The 24331-nt window shown below is 47.8% G+C and overlaps 1 protein-coding gene across 1 annotated transcript in view; it reads right to left on the bottom strand.

Annotated features, from left to right (window-relative positions):
• Positions 1 to 24331, bottom strand: part of FER1L5 (fer-1 like family member 5) — a 54338-nt gene that overhangs the window by 28006 nt on the left and 2001 nt on the right. Inside the window, exons 2-19 of the mRNA XM_087863341.1 lie at positions 24045 to 24097; positions 23355 to 23446; positions 22522 to 22630; positions 20544 to 20598; positions 19935 to 20044; positions 17798 to 17926; positions 16667 to 16729; positions 15873 to 15923; positions 11677 to 11707; positions 10935 to 11050; positions 10594 to 10717; positions 10101 to 10153; positions 8573 to 8641; positions 5814 to 5857; positions 5638 to 5720; positions 5467 to 5561; positions 4374 to 4502; positions 2648 to 2825 (exon numbers count right to left, since the gene is read on the bottom strand). Of these exons, the coding sequence (XP_087719467.1) occupies positions 2648 to 2825; positions 4374 to 4502; positions 5467 to 5561; positions 5638 to 5720; positions 5814 to 5857; positions 8573 to 8641; positions 10101 to 10153; positions 10594 to 10717; positions 10935 to 11050; positions 11677 to 11707; positions 15873 to 15923; positions 16667 to 16729; positions 17798 to 17926; positions 19935 to 20044; positions 20544 to 20598; positions 22522 to 22630; positions 23355 to 23446; positions 24045 to 24097 (1584 nt within the window). The remainder of the gene's footprint in view (positions 1 to 2647; positions 2826 to 4373; positions 4503 to 5466; positions 5562 to 5637; positions 5721 to 5813; positions 5858 to 8572; positions 8642 to 10100; positions 10154 to 10593; positions 10718 to 10934; positions 11051 to 11676; positions 11708 to 15872; positions 15924 to 16666; positions 16730 to 17797; positions 17927 to 19934; positions 20045 to 20543; positions 20599 to 22521; positions 22631 to 23354; positions 23447 to 24044; positions 24098 to 24331) is intronic.

Here is a 24331-nt window from a genome sequence, read left to right on the forward strand (position 1 = left end):
TGAATCAGTCTAAGTGTCCATGAACAGAGGGATGGGTAAATAAACTGTCATATCCACATAATGAAGTACTATCAGAAATAAAGAGGAACAAAACAAAGTATCCATGAAACAACATGGCTGAATTCCTAAAACGCTATGCTGAGCCAAAGAAGCCATAGAAAAAGAAAGAACCGTAGGTCTGATTTCATTTACATAACGCTGTAGGAAAAGCAAAACACATCTATAATGATAGACAACACAACAATGACTGACCCCAGGGGCTGGGGAGATTGACTGAAAGGGGGCATATGAAAGCTTTCTGGGGTGATGGAACTTTCTTCCCATGGTGGTTAAATAGGTGTATTTGCCAAAATTCATCAATCTGTACAATTAAAATATGTGCATTTTATTGTTTGCAAATAAGACCTCAATAAAAAAATAAAAAGTCATCGTTAAGATGAAGATGAAAAGCCCCAAACTTAGGGAAGGTATTTACAATACACCCATCTGACAAAAGATCATTCCCAGAAAAAATAACATATAAGCCAGTAAGAAAAAGACAGCCAAATAGAATGATGGATAAAATACATCGATAGGCTTTTTACAGATGAGAAAACAACAAACATTTGTAAACATATGCAAAGATGCCCAACCTCCATTTGTAATCAGGAAAATGAAAATCAAGGTCTTATAGGATACCATCCTCATCCACCATTGGCAAAAACTGAAAGGCCGGGCAACACCAAGTCCTGGTGAGAATGAAGAGCAATAGAGATTCTCATATTGAGCTGATGAGAGTGTAATTTGGTATAATTTCTTTGCTTTGAATTCCTCTTTCACTCCAGGATATATAATTTAGAGGAAGTCTTGCACTTGAGACCAGGAGACATGTACAAGAATGTTTATAACACAATTATTATAGTCGGAAAAAAAGATAAGTCCCAAATGTCTACATATACCACATAATTGGTGCTATAATCATACAGTAGACTATATACAGAAGTGAAAATGAACTTCAGCGACACATACCAACATAAAAAAAAAACGAATATTAAGCAAAAGATGGAAAACAGACGAATACAGACTGAAAAGTTCCATTTGTATAAAATGCAAAAAATAGTATGCTGTTGAGGGTTGCACACATAGATGGTAAAAATTGAAAAGTAAAGCAAGTGAGTGATTCCCATGAGGGTCAGGATTGTGGTTATTGCTTGGGTAAATGGGTCTGGGAAGAACATACAGGGAACTTCTAAGATGCTGACAATTTTCTATCTTTTAAGCTGAGTGGTGACTTCAGGGGTACTCATTTTATCTGTCTTTAAACTGTATATATATATACATTTAATATATTTTTTGTATATATTTCATAATTTAAAAACAAGCAGAACGTTATGCTAAGTGAAAGATGCCAGACCAAGGACTACATATTGTGAATCTATGTGTGTGATAAAATATCCAGAATAAGAAACTCCATAGAGACAGAAAGTAGATTAATGGTTGCCTGAGGCTAGGGATGCAGGGGAGAAATAGACAGTGACTGCAAGTGGGTATAGGGTTTCTTTTTGGAGTGATAAAAATGTTCTAGAATTGACCACGGTGATGGTTGCCCCATTCTGTGAATACAGTAAAAACTACTGAACTGCATACTTTACATGGACGAATTGTATGGCGTATGAATTCTATTTCAATAAAGATCTGTCTTAAAAAACCCAGGGAAATGGAATGCACGGAAAGGCTCTCAAGGGGTGAGGAGATTGCAAAGCTGTTGAAGAAGTTGAGAGCAGTGGTTCTCAAACTCTAGCATGCATCTGAATCACGTGGTGGGGTTGTTAAAGCACAGGTTACGGGGCACCATCCCCAGGTTTTCTGATTCTGTAAGGACTGAGGTGGGGCCAAGATCTGCATTTTTTTAAGACAGAGAGTACACATGAGCACGGGAGGAGTGGGGAGGAGGGCCAGAGGGAGCGGGAGGGAGAGAATCTTTAGCAGGCTCCATGCTCAGTACAGAGCCCGATGCAGGGCTCCATCTCATGACCCTGAGATCATGACCTGAGCTGAAATCAAGAGTCAGATGCTTAACCAAGGGAGCCACTCAGGTGCCCCTAGAATCTGCATTTCTAAAAGTTCCCAGGTGATGCTGATGCCCAGCCCAGGGACTGCTCTTTGATAACTGCGACTCTATAGAGCCTGGTATAGGTGTTTAATAAGTATGTATTGGATTAATGGATGAAGGGATGGATGGGAGGTTGGTTGAGTGTTTGGGTCAGTGGATGGGTAGGAGTTGAATGGATCAAAGGGTGGATGAGTAGAATAATGGACATGGATAGCAGGTGGGCAGATGAGTAGCAGAAGATGGTTGCATGGATGGAGCAGAGGTGGCTCAGAGTAGTAGGGAAGAAGACGGGGTTGGGGAAGTTGTAGTGTGGAATGTAGCATAGAGAAGAACTTGGGAGTGAACACCTACTTTCAGCTCTTGTGGGCTCACCACCCACTAGCTGTGCAATGTTTGGCAGGTGACTTCACTTCCCTGAAGCTCATTTTCCTCATGTGAGACATGTGGGTTAACAATGCCTATGAATTTCCATGAGCTAATACCCTTAAAAGGGCCAAGAGCAGAGCCTGGCATGCAGTGGATGCTTTCTGCTCTTGGGTTGGATCTGACTATTACCATCATATATCACTGGGCTGTACTGTGTGGTTGAGACGAGAGGCTTGTAATTCAGGTCCATCTTGTTTCCATAGTGGCCAATGCTGACCTCGAATTGGATCAGGTCCTTAAAGTTAGGCATCATGGTACAGGAAAGGAAGATGACACACAGCCCATACTTCTGGCGGTGATGGTGCCTCTAAAACAATAACCCCCCACATCCCCAGTACATAAGCCAAGGGATGAACAAGGCTATAGAGACAGGCAGGGAGGCAAAGATGAGGTGCCCTGTTTCTTTCAAAAGCCATCTTTGCTTCTCTTCAGGGTGAGCTGGATCTTTGAACCCATGCCCCCTCAAAATCCTGCCTTGACTCCTGCTCAAGGGCAGTTCCTCCCAGGACCTCTATCATCTGGTCCCTTCCTCCCAGCCAGCTGTGGTTCCTTTCTTTCCTGAAAGGGAGGCTTCTCCATCCAAGGCCCTGAGGGTCAGGCTGGGCTCTGACTTGGGCCACCTCATCCTTCTCCTTTTTGCCTCAACTCCCTCCCCTGATGAGATGAGCGTGGGCAGGGGTGTGGTGAAGGTGGCACATGCACGCACATCTGCTCTGGGCCCTTCTCCAGCTGCCTCCTCCCATCATGCCTTCCATCTGCTGGAGGTCCTCCATCTACCATGTCAGCCACTCCCATTTCTGTGGCCAACTCCTGCCTCCTCTTGCGCTGTCCCAGTCTGTTCACTAGCTCAGGTCTGCCCTGTCATAAAAAATAACCCTCCTTCTCCCCTCTGAGCCTCTGTTGAGCTCCCATCTGATCTCGTCTCCTTCCACTTTCCAGCCAAGTTTCTGTGCACTTGCCTCTATGCACAGTCTGCAACTTCTCCCTCGCACCTCTGTGGCCTGGCAACTCTCCCCTGGGAGGGGGGCACTGCCTCTGTGCTCTTCTTTGCACACTCCTCCCCAGTCTCTTCTGCAAGCCCCTCCTCCTCCTCTACCTGCCTTAGGCTGTGGCACCCTTTCACCCACCTACTCCTCCCAGGCATTTCCTTTACAACCCTGTGCTCAGATCCTGGTGTGCTGACGACACACCATCTGTCTACAGCCTTGAGGACTGGTTTTCATGGATGTCTCACCAACATATGTCAAAGGTGGGATTCGTCATTTCCCCCTTCCCCCCCCCCCCAGACCTGCTCATCCCTCAGGGAGCATGGATGCCACTCTGACCACCTTGCCACCTGAGGCAGAACATGGGCATTAGCTTAGGGGAGTTAGCCTCATTTCTTATGTCTTGTTGGTCTTTGGCTCTGATCATTGTGTTTCCAAAGGGTCTCTGGAACCTGCTCCCTCCTCTCTGGTTCTGTTTCTCTGTGACTGTATTCCCATTTTTAAAAATAAGTGGGTGGCTATTCTTAACACTGTTCCTCCTGCCCCTTCCTGCATCAGTGGTCTTCCCCAGCCTACAGGAAGAAATAAAAACTCAGAAGATCATTTCTCCTTAACTAGACTGCACATTTCTTATACAGAAACCTTATCTTGTATTTACTGGGTCCCTGACCACCCAGGATTTGGCACAGCATGAAGCCCTCATACAGGCTTAATAAAGACTCAGGCGGATTGACTAAACATCCTCAAGCAGCCAACAGCTCATTCAGCTTGTGGCCGGGGCCCCTGCTGTGTCAGAAACAGGACCCGTGGTAGATTTGGGGTGGGCAGAGGGACTCTTTCTTCCTGGGTTACCTGTTTCCTGTAGTTACCTCTATATTGGTCACTTCAGAGGAGAGATCCTTCCTCTTAAAGTCTTGATGGGAAGTGACGTGGGTGAATAACTCCAGGAAGACTCGGCCTCGATAAGTTAAACCATCCTTCAGAGAGTCGGAAATATTCTAGGGTAACAGGAAGGAAAATGGTGAGAAAAGGAATGAGAGAAAAAGAGCCGATACATCTCCCCAACACCTCTGCAGCAAAGACAGAGTTGTCTAGTGACTTCCTGCCTAAGGCCGACCACAGCCCTGGGGCGGAATTCCACACACCCCAGACATGGCTGTGCCCAGAAACCTCTGGGCCGTGACCCCTCTTCCACACCCGGAGGCCCATTCCTCCTCTTCACGCATTCCATCCGCTTGTCAACCCGAAGTACCTGTTCCCCGCGAACCCTTCCCGCTTGGAGGGGGCTGTGATAAAGACTGTGTTTGCGCTCCCAGTCTAGCCAATCAGAGCATGCCCCGCCTCCTTGACAACAGTGATTGGTCCAACGGGAGTACACATGACCTAAGACAGCCAATTAGAATGTGCCCCTGGCCTTTCCTATAAGAGGCTCGGCTGACCACTCGTCCGCTGGGAGGCTTGACTGCAGTAGGAGAGAAAGCCACCCAGTCTGGAGAGCAGGAGCTGAGAGATGGAGTGAATGAGAGAGCCTCTTGATGGCATGGAGGTCCCAGTGCCTGCAGCTCGTCCTCACTCAGAGTTCTTCCCAGCCCAGTTCCCATCTTTGAAGCTAGAGTTGGCTTCCTGGCCTTTATCATCAGTCTTTAATAGCCCAATACTTTCTACATTTACCTATGCTGTTTTTGTCTCCTGTGTCCTTTCCACCTGCTGGAAATCTTACCCGACATTTCATCTCAATGTTCCTTCCTCAGTGAACGCCCAGAGCTCTCCATCTGCTTCTTTCTTGTGCCACAGCACATGTTCCATATACACATAATCATTTACACACAGGTTACATGTCCTCTACTAGTGTGGTGGGCAGAAACCAGGGTCGGACCCTCCTCTGGCACTTCCACACCCCAGGGCCTTTCATACGGTTGGTATTACCTCCACCGTTCCCTAGAGCTGTCATGAGAAGCTTACAGTGCCTTCTTCCTGGATCCTGAAAGGGGCCTTTTTGCCCCCACGGAGAGTCAGGAAGCTGGGGCCAAAACAGGGTAGGAAGCCAGAGTACGTTCCTGCAAGAAGAGAGGATGAGGGGGGCGGGGCCAGGTGGGAGAGGGGCAGGAGGCAGGAGTCAGGGGAATTGCTTGCCTTCTATTTCTGATCCAGTGGATGAGATCTGGTTGAGGAGCAGGCTGACAGTCCCAATCTCATCCCGGCAACTGTTCTTGGGGCTGGAGAGAAACACATTCTGCAGGCTGAGCAGCTGGCCCAGCTCTGATGATCTCCTCCCCTGCATGATTTTCAGCCTCCACCCAATGGCTCACCAGTCCAAGACTCTGAACTTGATGTAGCTGGAGAGGCAGGGCAGCTGCAAGGAGAAAGCAAGAGCCACCGTGGGTGCATGCTCGGAGGGTCCTCACGGAGACTGAGCGCAGCTGGGAAGTGCTGACTCTGGGTCTAAGGCCTGGCTCAGTCACCAGTAAGCCACGTCACAACAGCCAAGATGGATTTACCATGGGAGCGTATAGGCCTGTGGCTGTGCCCCTCCCCACTTACATGGGCCCCTTGCAAAGCCCTGGGAGAGGTCTACGATTGTGTCTCCTGGTTGCTTTGTATTCTTATTCTTAAAATGGCCCTCTAATTGCATGAGCTTCAGAACCAAGACCTGAGTCCACCCTGACCATGGGCTCGATGATTGCAGTCCTCACACAGCCCTTCACCGTCTGAATACATGTTCACCAACTGTCTGAATACACGTCACCACAGAGGTTGTGGCTGAAAACGTCTTCTTCACAGTTAGCAGGTCACTTGTAAACAGCAGGACATCTATCCCCGCCAGAGTAAATAATAGTAGCTGTTGTGGGAAGGGTTTCCTTTGTCTCCTGGCCTGTGCTGAATGATCTGCATGGATCCCCTGAGGGACTCCTCCCAACAGCCCCATAAACCAGGTGCTGTTATTCCCATTTCCAGAAAGGAAAACCGAGGCACAGAGAAACTGAGTTCCTTAAGTTCTCTTAGAAGCTCTCTTTAGTGAGGGGTGTGATTGTCCCTATTTACAGATGGGGAATGAGGCCCAGAGAGGCAAAGGGACTTGTTCACGGTCACAGAGTCAGGGGTGCAGTCAGGACTGGAAACCAGCCTTCTGATTCTTATTCCCACTCTGCTACAGGGTTCCCTCAATTATGAAAACAAAAACCAATCCCTGTGTAAAACAGAGCTGCTCGGCTTGAGACCTGAGTGGGACCCAAATCCTCTCAGCTGGGGCCTCTGCTCCTCACAGCACTTCCTGAGGCATGGCTGAGAGTCCTTCCCATTCTACCATTCTACTTGTCCATTCTCCCCTTGCCAGGGAGCTGCGGAGTAGGGAAAGGGCTTTCCAGTTGAGCAAGTGGTTAAGAAGAAATGAGGAAAGGCCCCCTAGAAGTGGAGAGATGGGCACCAGAAGGCATCTAAGTCTTCCAATATTACAAATCTTCCACATTCAAATTCATGGCTGAACCATCTTTTCAACCACCCTGTTGAGAATTCTCTTCCCCATTCCCAGTTCCTTGTCTTGACTGCCCTCCTGTCCTGGGGCCCTTGGACTGTAAGCTGGCATACACCCATTTTCAGCAGAGCTTCCCCTGCAGCCTGCCTTGCTGGCCTCAGCTGCTACTGTCTCTGTGGTCCTCCTGCCATTCAGAGTGAGGGTCACATCTGCCTGCTGCATTTCCACGGGACTAGTGACAATCAGGCCTGCATCCAGATGGCTCCAGCCTAAGGAGACTGTATGATGTGGGAAATGGATGAGGGTCCAAGGGGTGTTTGCACAGCTTTAAATGTTGGAACGCCTCTTTCAGGGATGAAGGAGGGCCGAGCCCGTGCCACTGGTTTCTGAACCTAAAGGCAGCTGAAACGAGAGAGGACTTTCAAGGCTCTGAGCATCCACAGAGCATCTGAGGATCCCGGCCATGAGCCTCATCACCGCCAGAGACAGGTGGGAGGGATCAAAGTTGGGGGATAAACTAGTCTCCCTTTAAAATCTCTTCCTACTTTAAGAATCTATAAAATCACCCAGGAAGATAGAGATTATGAAGAATGGTTAAAGATGATGCCTCACCAGGAGGAAGACTAGGGAAGCTTCTAGTGAGGAAGAGGGTCCCAGGAGAGTAGAGGGGAGCTGACGAGCTGATTTTACATCACACAAATGTAGGGTATAAGGAAAGCAAAACACTCTCTGGGTAGCCAAATAGAAGCCACGCAAAGTTCTATGCACTCATACTTAATGACAGTGCTTAAGCTATCTCTCAGAATTTCAGACTCTTTTTCTACACGTTCTGAAAAGCCTGGCAAGGAGTCAAAAGGCAATCAAGGCTCTCCCAGGGCTTTAAGAGGACTGGCATCCACACTACTGATAGGTGACTGAGGAGGACTGAAAAGCTATAAAAGTCAGACTACCGAATCCCACAAAGAAGAGCATCTTGGAGTCTTAGTGCAGGAACAAATAGCCCAGGCTACGTGGAGCCTGTATACTATGTTCCCACAATACCTCTAGGCCATCAACAAAGCTATAATTAGCTTCGGGGCACTTTGCCTAGAAGATAAGAAAATGCACAATACAATTTAGATTTAAATGATTTTTTTGGTTTTGTTTTGTAATGTAGGTGAAAGAGCATGTTTAAGTTTTCAGGAAAGTTCAGTTGCATGGCTCAGGGCTCATTTCTTAATACTGGACAAATAAAGTAAGTTTTCTGTAATCTGTCCTGGGCTTCCTCATGTTCCCTGTCAGGCAGATTCCCTCCATCCCCGGCCTCCCACTGTCTGCATCCCATGTTTCTTGGCCCCTACCTTCTATCCATGTCCCTACACACTCAAACTTCCCTTCTGTTTGTGGGCCAGGAGGAGGAATGTGGCCAAGATGGAACAGCAAGGGGCGTCTTGGGAGCTCAGTCGGTTAAGCATCTGACTCTTGATTTCAGCTCAGGTCATGATCTCAGGGTTGTGAGATCGAGCCCTGCATCAGGCTCCTGGCTCCACACTGAGAGTAGAGCCTTCTTGGGATTCTCCCCCCCCGCCACCAAAAAAAAGGATGGAACAGCAATACCTGAATCTGGAAGGTCAGGATCTGGTTCCATATTGGGTTCTCGGTTTGGGTCAGCACATTTGTCTTGAGCTAGGAACAACCCAAAGCAGTGTCAGTGCCAGCCTGTCCCCTCCTTCCTCCACTGACCTCACCTTCCAGCCCTTCCAGCCCTTCCGGCCCAGCCCACAGATGGACGCTGTCTCTGGCACAGGGCTGGCTAATCATGGAAATGGTCTAAAGGCACTTGGACAACTTCTCCTCAGCTACAACTTTAGTCCTTTGTATCCAGATCCAGATTCCGTATTATTGTTTTTAAATCATCTTTCAATTGACTTTGTTCTTAAATAGTCATAGGGTTATGAAGTTTATTATATGAGTGCATACACATAGATTTTGTTAGATAAACTCTATCATCCCAACAGAAAAGTGAGCAAAAACCACGTCAACTATGGCAGTACGCAATGGCATACCCCTTTCCAAAGCATCACTTGACTTCATTTTTAAACGTGGCTCTATTCAAAGCAATCATGTCAGTGAAATCAAGGGTTGGTTGGACTGGTTGAACTTCTTTTTTTTTTTTTTAAAGATTTTATTTATTTATTCGACAGAGATAGAGACAGCCAGTGAGAGAGGGAACACAAGCAGGAGGAGTGGGAGAGGAAGAAGCAGGCTCCTAGTGGAGGAGCCTGATGTGGGGCTCGATCCCATAACGCCGGGATCACGCCCTGAGCCGAAGGCAGACGCTTCACCGCTGTGCCACCCAGGCGCCCCTGGACTGGTTAAACTTCTTAATACATACTAGAAAACTGCAGAGATATTAAAATTTTTGAAAATTGTGAAATTGTGTGCCACCTACCACCCAAGAGCATCTCACCTAGACCTGGAGCACCCAAACCACATTCAGTGTGGTGGTTTTAAAATATGTCCACAAATCCTTTGGAACACCTTCCTTTGAAAGGTAGACACTAATCTCCCTCCCTTTATGTATGGGCTGGATTTAATGATGCTTCTAATAGGTAGAATATGGTGGAAACAACGGTTTGTGAATTCTGAGACAAACCTACTTAACTTTAACCCAGCATCCCCCAAATTTGAACATAGGATCCTTTTTTTTTTTTCTTCCTTTTTCCCCACAGAACACCCATCAGCACACTTTGGAAAATGCTACTCTCTATTCACAGAGGGTCATGGAATGTCAGCAACTCTTTTGCCCAGAACCTTCAATTTCTAGATGAAGAAACCCAGGCCCAAAGGAGACAGTGACTGTTTCAGGGGTGTTTGTTTGCTGGTATGTTGTTTATTCACTCATTCAGGCCCTTCGTGTACTTTAGGCTTTCCGTGGGCATCTGTTCCATGCAGGGCTCTGTGCACAGCTCTGGAAGACAGGGTGACTCAGCCACCTTCACAGACTTCCTGGTCCAGTGGGGTCACGGCCCACTGATGGAGGAACTGAGATCCGAATCCAGGGGTCCTGCCCACCCACTCCATCTTTCCCCACTCACTATCTAGGTGACAATTTCTCTAAACCTCAGACCCTTTCTACACTTACCTTTTCCCCAATTAGTTCCACCTCCAACATAGGACTCACTAAGTGCTGTTTCTCTGCGAACAAGAAGTTACAAGATTTCTGAGACAGCAGCATTTTTTTTTTAAGGGGAGAACATGTAGAGGTGACAGAACAACTTATACCCCTCCGCCATCATCTGGTGTCGTGCTCCCCACCCGGGCAGACCTCTCCCATTTCCACTCTATCTCTGTGTGTCATGGCACATAATGGAAGCAAGGGTGGGCGCTGGCATAGGGAGCTGGAGTCTGCATCCAGGCATCAAAGACAGGTCAGGGGCATATGACCCATTTTAAAGAGTATCTATGGGGTGGGGTCTTCGTGAAACAAATCTTGGTGGATTTCAGTCTTATCTTCTCCCCCCAACCCCGAATCTTAGGTTTGCATCAAAATGCAACAGGGAAGCCCCGTGAGAATCCAGGGTGCCACTGTGCAGCGAGCCTCAGGGTCACTCCCACCCTGCCACCCTGACTCTAACTGAGATGAAGGTCCTCTGCGCAGTAGATGAAGAACTGTAAGTAGGCCATGTTGATCGGGACCACTGTTGACTTGAAGATCTGAGTAGTGGTGTCATCAGCCCCATAGGGCAGCTTTTGATCTACCTGCAGAGACCAGGTTAGAGTCATAGGATGGTCGTGGCCATGGCCACCCGATTTGGCTTCCCTGGCCTTCCACTTGGTATGGGGGAGGGACAATCCTCAAGTGACACAGCAGGCAAATAAAAGCATGTGAAGATCAGTGGCCACTCTGAGGGCCCAGGGGGGCCCCACGGAAGCAGCCACATAGGAAATGATACTGGGGTGTCGGGGGCAGCCTCACCAGAGCCTGGTCTCCCACACCGAGGACACAGATAGTGACTTTCAGGTAGCCTCTCACACCATTGTTGGGTTCATTCGGCTGGCAGAGGCCTAACCATTTCCTCATGAGTGTGTGACCTGAAGGGGCAGAGGGCCCATGGGAGACTGGCCTCCAGTCTCCATCCTTCTTCCCTGAAACCAGTCTTTGTTTCTGTAGGAAAGGGGTGTGGAAATGGGTCTCATATATTCTAGTTTCCACACAGTAGCAGAGGAAAATGGGAGTCATTCCTATTAGTAAGCAAAGCTAGTGCACTCACCAGGCTGCCAGCCATTGCCTTTAGGAAATAGAGACCCCTCTTCCCCATCTGGGAACCTATAGTTGTTGTTACTATTCTGGTCTGAGAGAGGCAAGCATTTTCTCCAACCCTAAGCTCCAACCTTAACCTGCTATGTATGTTATGGCCAGATTGTATGTTATGGTTACAGCGGAAACCTCTACTCAAATGCCAGTCTCCAAATACTGGCCTCAAAAAATAGAAATTCAAACCAAGGCTGCAATAAAAGTTTAGCATTTGACCCAAAGGGATGCCTTGAGTTTTGAAGAGAGAGATGTTATCATTATAAATATTATCAAATACAGAAAAGAATTCATACCCTCTAGTTGTCTCCCCTCATGTGCTGAACATACAGGGATTTTGAAATGTTTGGACAACTGGCCTGCTTTTTCTCAGAAGACACACGTATTTGCAACAACTGATACCTACCTGGAGAATGGTAGATAAACCCAATATCTGTCTGAAAAGACAAGAAGAGAGTAAGGATTAGTTAGGGCCTCTGGCTGAGGTTTGCAATATCAACAAACAATAGTACTGTACTGACGGTATTAGCCACCAATGCTTGCCCTGCTCTAACTCCTTTACTCTTTACAACAGCCTACATGTTGGTCCATTATCACCTCCACTCTGCAGGGGAGGGTACTGGGTGTGAGAGAAGGGCCTAAAGTCTTACAACCAGTAAGTGAGGAGGTCTGCATTGAAAGTCTCTTCAACCACCACGAGGCACCACCTGGCTAACACAGCATTGACTCTTCCCTGGGTTGAGAAGGGTGTCTCCCATCCTGGGCAAGAGGCTGGTCAAGGCAGAGGCAAAGAGACTGTGGGCTTTCCCTTTCCCCTGGCAGAAGGTTTCTGCCTGAGGCCTGAGGGATGTGGTACAGGATTGAAGGTGGTGTGGGGCAAGGCACCGTGGTTATCTTCAGGTCACCCTTGTATCCCACTTCTGAAGGTTCCATAGAGCACTCCCCAAATTCTGTATGTTAAGCCTGCTTTAAAACTCAGTCACCCCTTTGGGTTAGGTAGGTCAAGATTTCCTAGCTACAACAACAAAAGCACAATCTATAAGAGAACAGTTTGATGAAGTGGACTCCGTTGAAATGTAAAATTTCTGTTCTTTGAAAGACACTCAAAATTGAAAGACCGATCATATACTGGGAGAAAATATTTCCAAGTCATATATCCGATAAAGGGACTCGTATCCCAAGTATATAAGAAAATCCCGAAACTGGATAGTAGGAAAAGGACCCAATGAAAATGAGCTTAAGATTTGAAGATTTATTTATTTTATTTTGAGAGAGAGAGAGAGAGTAGGGGGAAGGGCAGAGGGAGAGAATCTTTCAAGCAGACTCTTGGCTGAACAAGGACCTCAGTGCAGGGCTCCTTCCCACGACCCATGAGATCATGACCTGAGCCGAAAGAGTCAGATGCTTAACGGACTGAGCCACCCAGGTGCCCCAAATGAGCAAAAGATTTGAAAAGACACTTCAACAAAGAAAATATATAGATGACAGCCTATCCCGTTGCCCCACCCCCTCCCCTCTGAAGCCCTCGGTTTGTTTCCCAGAGTCCATTGCATGGTGCACTGGGTGCTATACGCAAGTAATGAATCATGGAACTTTACATCAAAAACTAGGGATGTACTGTATGGTGACTAACATAATATAATAAAAAATATTATTAATAAAAAAAAGAAAATATATAGATGACAAATAAGCACACGAAAAGATGCTCAACGTCATTAGTCATCAGGGATGTGTAAATTAAAATCACAGAGAGAAGGCTCCACATATAATTAGAGTGGCTAAAGTAGAAAAGATGGACTACACGAAGTGTTGATGAGAATGGAGGGGGGCAGCTGGCACTCCAGCACACACTGCTGGTGGGAATAGAAAATAGTACAGCCTATTTGGAATTGTTCGGACAAAAACAGGAACTTTCTCTAAAAGCTAAACACACATCTGCCATATGAGCTACTCAATCCACTTCTACATATTTACCCAAGAGAATTTAAATTAAGATTTGTACATCACTGTTACAGCAGTTTTACTGTAATGGCCCAAAACTGAAAATGATCTAATGTCCATCAACAGATGAGTGGCTAAACACATCATGATAGATCTATAAATGGAATTCTACTCGGTGATGCAAAGGAATGAATTATTGACACATGCAACGACATGGATGAATCTCAAAATAATTATGCGAAAGCCAAACCAAAAGGGGTATGTGCTGTGTTATTCCATTTATATAAAATTCTAGAAAATGCAAACCAAGCTATAGTTATAGAAAGCAGACCAGTGGTTGGCTGGGGATGGGAGGGGTTGGGATGGGAGTAAGAGGGAAGAATAACAAAGGTGCACAAGGAAAATTTTGGGGATGATAACGCGACAGATATGTTCATTATCTTGATTGTGATGATGGTTTCCAGGAATACACATATGTTAAAATGTATCGAATTATACATCTTAAAAGATGTGTAATTCATTGTACGTCAATTGTACCTCAATAAAGCTGGAAGAAAACCAAACCAAACCAAGCCCAGGCACCCCTAATGAAGCGACAGATCCAAGCAGTGATCATTAGTGGCTGTTAACAACATAAAAACAGAGACCAACAGACATTATGTGCCTCCCGCTGAAGTCATTTTGCCAAATAATGGACCCAAATCTGACAAGCCTCCAGATAGCAAACGGCTGGGCAGAGGGACCTGTGAAATGATCCTTCGGAGATGGAGTCAGCAAAATCCAAACTGGAGGAAAACTCTACAGGACAAACTCTCCAGTTTTCTTAGCAAATTACGTCGGGGAAAAAATGGGCAGGACCCAAGAATCGGAGACCTAAAAATACATTTTAACCAACGGCAGTGTATGAGCCTGGTCTGCATCCCAACTTGAACAAACCGAAAAGGAATTCATAAGATAATTAGGGGAATTTGAACACTGGCTGGTATTTAATGCTATCCAGGAATTATAAAGGTTTTAAAATGTGATAATTACATTTGGTTATGCTTAATAAAATCTTCGTGTTTTAGAAATATATACTGAAGCATTTAAAAATAAAATGACAAGATGTCTGAGATTGGATTCGAAAATAACCCAGTGGGTAGGGGAAGTGGGCCAGATGTAGACAAAACATCACTGGCAATGAATTAGTGAAGTTGAGTGATTGGAATGTGGGAACTCAGGATATTATTCTCTCTGCTTTTGTGTACATTCGAAATTTTCCATAGAAGTAATTTTTTAAAAAGGCTCACTTTCTTTCATGTCTACAACTTAATTTTTTAAAGTATTTATTTATTTATTATTTATTTATTTATTTATTTATTTATTTGAGAAAGAGAGTGTGGGGAGGAGAGGGGCAGAGGGAGAGAGAGAATCTCAAGCAGGAATCTCCCGCTGAGCACGGAGCCCGATGCAGGGCTTGATCTCACAACACTGAGATCATGACCTGAGCTGAAATCAAGATTGTGCTGCTCAACAGACTGAGCCACCCAGGCACCCTGCACGTCTATAACTTATTTAACAGTTCATGTCATTGGTCACTTCTGAAAATAGTGTGGTGGTCTCTGTCAAAAGTACAACATTTTTTTACCTCCTGCCTCCTAACCTCTCTGGAATACCTCAATCTCTAAGCCTATGCTTTTTTTTTTTTTTTTAAGATTGTATTTATTTATTTGAGAGGGAGCGCACGCGCAAGAGAGCACAGGGTGGTGGAGGGGAAGCAGATTCCCCGCTGGGCAGAGCGCCCCACGTGGGGCTCAATCTCAGGACTTTGGTATCACAACCTGAGCTGAAAGTAGACGCTTAACCCACTGAGCCACTCAGACCCCCTGCCTATGCTGCCTCTTTAAGGGACAGGGCATGACTCTTCATGTGCTTATTATAAGTTGTGAGAAAGAAACCTTACTTTGATTTGTCCTAAATGTGTCTTTTCCGAGGTGGAAGCCTTTTCCAGGGGTTGCCAAATTTGGCAAATAAAAATACAGATGCCCGCTTCAGTTAGAACTGCAGATAAATGATGACTTCATTTTGAGTATACGTGTGCCCCCTGCAATATTTGGGGCATCTTTATATTTAAGAAGTATCTGTTGTTTAAGCTTCAAATGTAATGGAGTGTCCTGTATTTAATCTGGCCACCCTACCTCTTCCCAATCTTCCTGGATTTGGAGAATCTTTTTTAGACCTTCATGACTGTGCCAACTTTCCTCATCTCTCAGTCTGTGTCTTTCCAAAGCAAACCTTGTAATTCCATTCTCATAGCAGCAATTTTCTCTGTTTCTCTGTCTTTTTAGATCCTCTGCTTCCATTTCCTGGAGGCAGAGACTTGAAGCGTGTCCATAGTATACAAGTGTGGGGAATTCAACATGGCGCCCAGGTCTTTCATAAAGGGTACACACTTTCACCCTTAGAATGACTCTGTGGTTTGAGTATATCATTATTCCCACCGTACAGATGAGGAAGCAGAGGTTCTGAATAACTTGTTTAAGTCAACCCAGTTGGTAGGTGGATCCAAATCTGGATATTTCTGCATGAAAATTCAAGTTTTTGCCCCTAATCTTGGGCATGGAGCCCATGGTGGGTCTCTATAACTGTTTCACCAAACCTCCTCCTTCATCCAGGGCTCACTTGGAATCTCCCGATCTCTGAGTTGAATCTCATCAGTGTGGAATTCATCACCTGCAGAAAGATCTTAGTTATTCACATCCCCCATTTCTCCCATCCCCATGGGAGGAATTGTAAGGGTACATTCAGGATTCTCCAGGATTTACTTAATGCTTCCTAGTGGCCCACACTTCCACATGAGTTTTCTCATTTAATTCTCAGAGGTACCCTGTGAGGTTCAGAATTTTAGTTCTAGTTTACTGATGAGGAGATTGATCAGAGGGTCCAACTCATTTGATGAACCCAAAGGTCAGCCCAAAGCAAAGTGCTGCACTTGACTTTCTCCACTCCATGCTGTCCTGATTGTTTCCCACATCCCTGTGCTCCCAACTACATGTACACTCTTCAAGGGGGAGGCCTGCTTGTTCTCCTTAGCCTTGTGCTAGGCACATAGAAGGCACCTGATAAACACGTTCGTCACTGTTATTGGGCTCCCTCTGGTTGGGGAATGGAATGTCTCATGTTGAGGGCACATGTGAGGAGTCCTTTGGTGGCGTGAGAATCCTGGCACATGAGAAGGGGCTGTTTTCTTCACCTTGGGGTCCAGCTCAGGGCCTAACAATTGGCATTCCATAAGATTTGTTAAATGAATGAATGGGGAGTCTGGGCTGCTAGGGAGTGAGGAAGGCAGTGGAGGCTATGCCTTGGCGTCAGAAGGACCATCTGAAGTGACTGGCTGTAGGGAGGGGTGGGGGCTGAAGTCCTTCCCAGAATTGAGGTGGGACAAGAAAGTGGGCCCTTCTTGTTTGGCTCCTCACCTGGATTAAGATGGCCTCATCAAATAACTTAGCAGGCACCTCATAAAAATTCTGGAAGAAGATCTGAAGCAGAGAGAATGGGGGTAGGGGTTGGATGATATTCTTTCCGCCACTTCACCCAGGGACTCAGTAAGCCTGAAGGCTCAGAATACCATGCTTCTTCCCCAGCTCTTACCCAGTTCACGCTCACACTCCTCCCCCAGAAGCAGGGGCCTACACGGCTCCTGGAGGGTATTCTGCCAGGGTATAGGGCAGGGGCAGAGGATCCCAGGAGCATCTGTCAAGAGCAGCTCCAAGCCCAGCTAGCTGCCCTGGGATGGGGACCCAAGCCTCTGCCTCCTTCTAGATTGCCCTGTCAGTCCATTGCACCCCCAGCCCCTGCTGCAGCCAGAATCCTCTTTCCTAAATGCAAACCCAGTCCCATCATTCTCCTGCTTAACTCCCTCCGTGGCTCCTAAATGCCATCTGTGACAGTGTCCCAGTGCGTTTTGCAGCCTTCCCTCCAGCCATAGCTGTATCTACAGTTCTGTCAAGTCCTGCTGCTTCTTATTTCTAGGCTTCTGAAGATGCTATTTGTTTTTTCCTGAATTTTTTTTCTCCACGATGTCCCTCTTTTCCCAGCTAGACTCTTCCTTCGAGGTTTTGGGAGCTGTTCCTGAGTCTCCCCATTCCTCCCTATTCTCACTGTGTGTGTTTTTATCTTTTATTTATTGGCCTATTTACCAATTAATTCAGTGAGTATTTATAGACTTCCAACTGTGATCAGACACAATGCTATAGCTTAGGGCTTCAGCAGTGACAAGATGTGATGGTCTGGGCCTGCATTTCACAGTTGCATTGACAGCGCCCCCAGATCTCTGTTAACCCCAGTCTTTAGCCATTGTCATTGTGTATGTGTTCACAGGCCAACCCCCTCCCCCCTACTGGCTCCTCCAATGGGAGGTTTCAAATGATTTCATCTGTATTCCCAGTGCCAAGCAGTGCTTGGCCCTCTGTAGGTGCTCCGCCAATGTTAGTGAAAGAAGCAAGCTTGTTTGATGCCTGCAGGAAATGCCCAGTCCCCCGCTAGCCCCCGGCTGGCCCCCTTGGCCCAACTTCCCTGTTCAGTTCTGAAGGCCATGCGCAGCCCACCTCATTGAAGAAAGGGTTGTTCCCCATCTTGATCCGCGTGTTGTGCTGGTAGCCTCCAATGACCACCTTCACCATTGGCTTGATGTTGTTGCCCATGAGCTGTCGGGCTTCAAACACCTTCACTCGGACCTATGGGGGGAACACAGGGGCACCTGAGGTTGGGGCCTGGGCCCTCTTCTCCATGAGGGACTCTTCCCTAAAAGAACAAAGTGTTTTGATAAGAGGCATCTACTGGGGTGGAAGGAGAACCACAGGGGAGCTGGACTCCGCCTGCCTGAAGGGAAGTCCTAGGAAGGCCATGGCTCCTCCTGTTTCTCTTCTGGAAACTGTCCCCTCCACTGCTTTGTCCTTTTCATCTTGTGTAGACTTAGTGTTTCTCAATTGCAATGGGCTTGTTACAGAATACAGAAAGGAAGTCTAATCTTTCCCAGTTTTTTTTTTTTTTTTTAACTTTTGTCTATGATCTTTTTCGGGAATAGAGAATTTTAAAGTTCCATGCCATTGAATCTCTGATCTGTGATTGGCTCTCTGATTTGTGATTTCTTCTTTCCCTTTATATACTTTACTGGGCCTCAGTAAAGGGGTTATGACATCTGAGCCTAGAACTAGAAGGTGGGAGGGGAAGAGCAATGCAGAGCTCAGGAGACTCCGGCTGGCTGAGGCCCATGGGGAGAAAGAACCGGAGATGGCCATGGCTAGCGGGGCACAGGCGTGGGAGCTTGTCATCTGACTGTGGGTAGTAAACAACATCTGGCTCTCCCAGCCCAGGCTGTGGCTTGGCCTTTCTTCATGAGGCCTCCCATGTCTTCAGCAAGTCCAGCAACCCTTCAGGGATCCATACACATACAGCTACTGGACCCTCAGAGACAAGAGTGGGCCAAACCAGGCAAACAGGTCGCATGTCAGGATTTTGCCCTAACCTCTAGAACAGAGGAGGAATAGTGATTTGGGCTTGATGACCCTCTATCCTGGGCAAACTAGCCTGATGGAAAGGGATGGGGCCAGAGAGAGAGGAAAGGAAGGTACTCCAAAGGAGGAACAGCATGTGCAAAGACCTGGCAGCTAGAGAGAGAGGCTTGAGAATGGGGACTGCAAGGTGTCCAGGATGCTAGAGCAGGGTCAGGAAAGGCGGGGGCAGGAGACAGAGAGGTTTGCAGCGATAGTCTTGTGTTATAAAGGGCCTGGAAAGCCATTATAAGGAGTTTGGGTTTTGTCCTGAGGACATTAGAGCATCCTCATTTTTAAAATTCATTTTTCATTTTATTTTATTTTTTTAAATTTAAGTATAGTTAACACATGATGTTACATTTGTTTTAGGCCTACAGCATAGTGATTTGACAACTATATATTATGCTATGCTCACCACAAGTGTAGCTACCATCTGTCATGGATATTCTCATATTTAAGGACATTTTTAAGCAGGTGCATGGCATGGTAAGAATGACATCTCTGGCCACTTTGCCTGAAGGATGGATGGGAGAGAGTTGGAGGCTGGGAGTTCAGGAGGACCCTATGAGGTGGTCCAGGGAAGCAATGGTGGTGGCTCAGGCCAGGGAAGTGAAGTGGTGATGGAGAGGTGGGGTGGGTGATATTGGGTGATATTAAGAGCTAGGACTTGGCCATCGACTGGATGCAGGGGGTAGGCTGAGGAAGAAGGTGGTCAAGAAGGACATCCAGTCTCCTGGAAGGGCTGGGGAACAGGCGAAACCATAGCAGAAATACTAGGTTACAAGTTACAGATCAGAGGGAAGTTGGTGAGCCATGAGATGAGGGTTCTAGAAGTCATAGTGGGAGCTCTCCTCAGCCCTTCCCATACACCTCATTTTGCCGTGCATGTGGCTAGCTTTGTGTTGCCAGCAGTCCAAGGGCTCCTCCAGGCTTTTGTTCTGCCTCCCCAGCATGGGCCAAGGCCTGTTTGGTGTACAGACAGCCAACAGCGCCTCCTATTGCCGCAGCGGCGCTGTCTCCAGCTTCAAATTCTGGCAGAAGTGGCTCAGAAGGGCCCAGAAGGAGCCGGGGATGCAGTGAGGCTCTGAAGACTTATAGCTCTGGCCCTCTGCCATGACCTTGTGGAGAGACAGGGGCAGCCTGGGGTCACAGCGAGAGTGTCAGGTGAACCAGCCCAGAAGGTCCTCACCTGAAAGTGCTGAGGCTTCGAGGACAGAGCCGTGGGCATGGCAAAGCCGGGGACCATGAGTTTCTGCCTGGCCGCCTCTCGTGCACTTGGGCCCAGGAGGTCGCCATCGTCTGAGGAAACACAATCTGGTTGGGCCCTCGGGGGCTGGGGCTCAGGAGGCTTTGGGGCATTACACCCATTTCATTGTTCTATCCTTCTGACTAAAACCATGGCCTAGAAGTCCTGAAAGGGGCATATATGCATCCCAGAATATTCCCCTGGGCCACCCTTACCCTCAGTAACCCTGGGCCCCACACTCTACCCATGGGGGGCTCTTGGAAATGTCCATCTTTGCTTCCCTCTGCAGCCCACTGGAGGTTGGGCCTTATGTCTAGAGATGATAAGTGGAAATACTGGGGGATATATATATATATATATATATATATATATATATATATATATATATATATATATATATATATAACCTCAGCCAGGTGTCTGGAGATCTGGCCTCTAGACCCTAACCTGGTCACAATCCTTCTGTAGGCCTCAAGGGATGGGTCCCAAAGATCCCAAAGAGCCCATCCAGCGATGCTTGGAGAAGAACAGGGGTAAGCCCCAAGGACATACCTATCTTCGATGTATCCTGGTTTCGCACAAGGGTCACCTGTAGGGTGACAGTGCACTGCAAGGCAAAGGCAGGGGGGCTGTAAGCCAGATCTTGCAATCCTTGGCCAAGTCATAACACTGAAACCTCACTCAGCCTGGCTAGGTTCATGCCCCATCCCCCTGTGCAGAGTGATGCTGGCCATGGTACAGGGCCACACCATGCCCTGGGGACTGTGAAGTCTTGGGTGGAGGGAGGTTATAAACTGGTGGGGAGAGAGCAATGGGTTATAGCAGAGGGAATTTGGAGAATAGAGGAGGCATGTGGCAGTGGTGGTGACGAGGGGATACAGCAGGGTGGGGAGGAGAGGGAAAGGTGCCTTGGGATCAGCCCAGAACTGCTGATGCCAACAGCTTTCTCCTAGCCCAACATTTCTTGACCTCAGGTGGGGACTCCTGCAAATACCTCTTAATTGACCTCCTGCCTCCAAGTGCTCTGACTACCCATCCTACCTCTAGACATCGCCAGAATTGCCCCCTAAAATGTGCCCTAACCGATCAGAATAAAGTCACAACTCACCAGCATAGACCATAAAGCCCTTCACCTCTGGCCCCTGGTCTCAGCTAGTCTCAGCTCTCCCACCACCCCCTTCACATCCTCCTAACCCCGTGTGCCAGTGGTGCAGCAGCCCACCCTCCCTGAACCTGCTGCCAGCCTCTCTCTCCTCCTCCAGTTTTCACCCATGCACCTTACACCCTTGTCTGGGATTCTCTTCCTTTCCTGTCCGTTGTGCAAACTCATGCCCACTGAGAAACTGAATAAACCAATGGACAATGACCAGACCTTATATCAAAATGGAACTCTGACCCACAATCTGCAGCAATCAGTTCAGGAAACCAGCCCGGTAAATGTGTAGTAACCCACACTGGAAGCTAGCCTACCTCTCTAAGACAGCCTTGTAGGAAGTCAGAGTACTCCTCTAGCAACCAGGCCAGGAAGCCAAACAATAGTCTCAGTCACAATTGGCCCCAAATTTCCGGGACTTGATTCATAACTGACAGCCTCCCTAATTTTTGTCCCTTCTTCCCACTTAGGACCAGCCAGAGAAAGCCAAATACACACCCCTAACCAATCACATAGGACGCCCGGCTTCTAGTTGGTCCACTTATAGCTTTCCCCGACCAACAGCCTCCAATCAGGGCACACCGGGAACCTTCCCTGCTTCCGCTGTACAGCTTTCGCCCTCCTCTGTCTGCCTTTGAGTCTCTGCCAAAATATAAGTGATGGTGGCTGATGCCCTGACTCTAGCCAGTGCTGCATAAATAGCCTTTGCTTATTCTCCTTTGGTTGGTTTTTGTTTCCATTTGTCTTAATCATGTCCTCTATAAAGCCTTCTGTGACCTCCCACAAGGAACCGTTCACTTGTTCCTGTCTTCAGTGACCTAGCCTTCCAGACCCTTGTGCTGGAGCACTTGTCACTGTGAGTGGTGACTCCTCCAATGGACCGTGGGCTTCATTCAGTTTTGTATCCCAGGCCTAACACAGGTGCTGTCATCCAATGGACAGTTGACTAAATAATCTAAGAGGATGGATGTAGGGGGCACCTGGGTGGCACAGCGGTTGGGCGTCTGCCTTCGGCTCAGGGCGTGATCCCGGCGTTATGGGATCGAGCCCCACATCAGACTCTTCCGCTATGATCCTGCTTCTTCCTCTCCCACTCCCCCTGCTTGTGTTCCCTCTCTCACTGGCTGTCTCTCTGTCGAATGAATAAATCAATAAAATCTTAAAAAAAAAAAAAAGAGGATGGATGTAGGTGTGGCAGGGTGGGTGGGTGGATGGATGGCGGGATGGGGAGGTCAGCGAGATAATGGCAGTGTGATGGGGCCTCCTAGGGCAGGAGGTGCTCTCTGGTGGGGGTACTGGGCCTCTGCTAAAGTGGAGTAGCCCAGCTTCACCAGCTGCCCCTGCTCCTCCAGCCGCCCTTCTTGGCGCCCAACTCACATCTGTGGACAACATGAGATGGTTAAGCAGGTTCAGGTCCTTCACGAAAAGGACCTCACTTGGTTTCTTCACCAAGGGGTGGAGCAGTATCGTGGCCAGGCCAATGAACCTGGGGAGACAAGGAACACGTATGAGATCCTGAGCCAGCGAAAGGATATCTTCTGTCCCAGGCATGACTTTATTTAGAGAGGGTTTTCTCTGCTATAGGCTGTGCTGTCCACAGAGAGAGGTTGAAGGAAGAATGCAGTGATATGGAGAACCCACCAGAGGATGTAGGGCTCTCATGTCTCTGAGAACTGACTTTGGGGCTCTGAGGAGTGGGTGCCTCAGTTACTGGCTCTGTCCTGCTCAGCTCCTTCCCGGTTCTGCTCCCACACTCCTCTTGAATGGGAACAGTGCCAAGTAACAGCTGATTGGACCAGGGGCTGAACATCTGACAGAAGCTGGGCCAATCAGATTCTCCGTCCTAGGAATTTTGACTTGGGATGCCATAGATTCAGTCTCAGTAGCTGTTGGCCCCCGCTGGACACTAGAATGGGGCCACAATAGGAAGCCAGGGTTGGGCAGAGAGAAGCAGAGATTTGAGATCCTGTGGCTTCAGAAGAGGCAGAACTGCCCCTGGCTTCCCAGGTTCCTGATTCTGGTCGCTCTGCACTTCCAGCTTCACCACTCTCCCATAAATCCCCACTTTTTTTTTTTTTTTTTGTCTCATTAGCTGACCGGAGTGAGTTCAGGTCCTTGCCACCTGAGTGGGTTACGGATTCGAGTCAGGAGATGCAGCATGCGTTGTAGCTTTGGTCAGGGAGCCAGCCTCCTGACTTTTTCTGCCTCACCTGTCTTTCTTTACTGCAGCCATGTCCCGAAGGATGATTTGCAGAAAAGAGTCATTTTGTAGGGGGCGGTCCCAGAGGAACCAGATTAGGGTCTGTGGGAAGTACAGAGAGGTCAGCATATCCTTCCTCCACCCTCCCCTTCCCATCCTTTTAGAAAATGAGGATAGATGCAGGGAACAGGCTGGCATTGTGTTTCTCTTGAACTGAGGAACTTCTCTCTAGTCTAGTTTCCTAAGGGGATGGCATTAGCTACCTTTCACCAAGGAGCTGAGCACCCTACCTGGGCTCTGCAGTGTAACTGCAATATCATGGGTGTGTCAGTAATGAAGGGGTTTGGGCACCCGGGGTGGGGGTGGGGGACATGGATGGATGGAGGAGGAGAGGGATCCTACGCAGGGAGCCCTGTCTCTGCTTCAGGTTTCTGGGAACGTCAGGACGGCCAGGTTGGACAAGATGGGCCATATCATGGTCCATCCCCAGAGTGGAAGAGAAGGGCCAAGAACAGCTATGGGCTCTCAGGCCCACACAGCCATATTAGCTCAGGGGCTACTCCCAGGCTGAGGCGCCCTGGCCTTGGGAAAAGCTTGTGCTGCTCCCTGTCCTCTCCCTAGAATTCTGAGCATGGCCAGGACCCAGCCTCACTCTTGGAGTTGTCATTGTTTCTTTTGGGTTTGTCCTGATGAGTTTTACCTCATTCCACGTGGGGTTATTCCCTTCTGCTTCATGAGTTCTCCTCTTGACATCTGCAAATATACCAAGGGGCTGTCATTGGTGGCAGGAATATTTCGAAGTCTAGGTGTAAGTGTGGTAAAGAGAGGTAGGGCTCTAAGAACACCTCAAGTCTATGTTGGCAGATGTGATATGGCACGGATTCTTACTCTGGGGATTTCAAAGTTTCTCGTTTTTTTAAGGGTAACATCATGCCATGTGACAGATAATGTGTTCACTTCATTTCCTTCCTTGGTACATAGTTCCTA

Source organism: Ursus americanus, chromosome 7 (assembly GCF_024610735.1).
Source record: "Ursus americanus isolate L20-20 chromosome 7, mUrsAme1.1.p, whole genome shotgun sequence".
Classification (NCBI taxonomy): Eukaryota; Metazoa; Chordata; class Mammalia; order Carnivora; family Ursidae; genus Ursus; species Ursus americanus.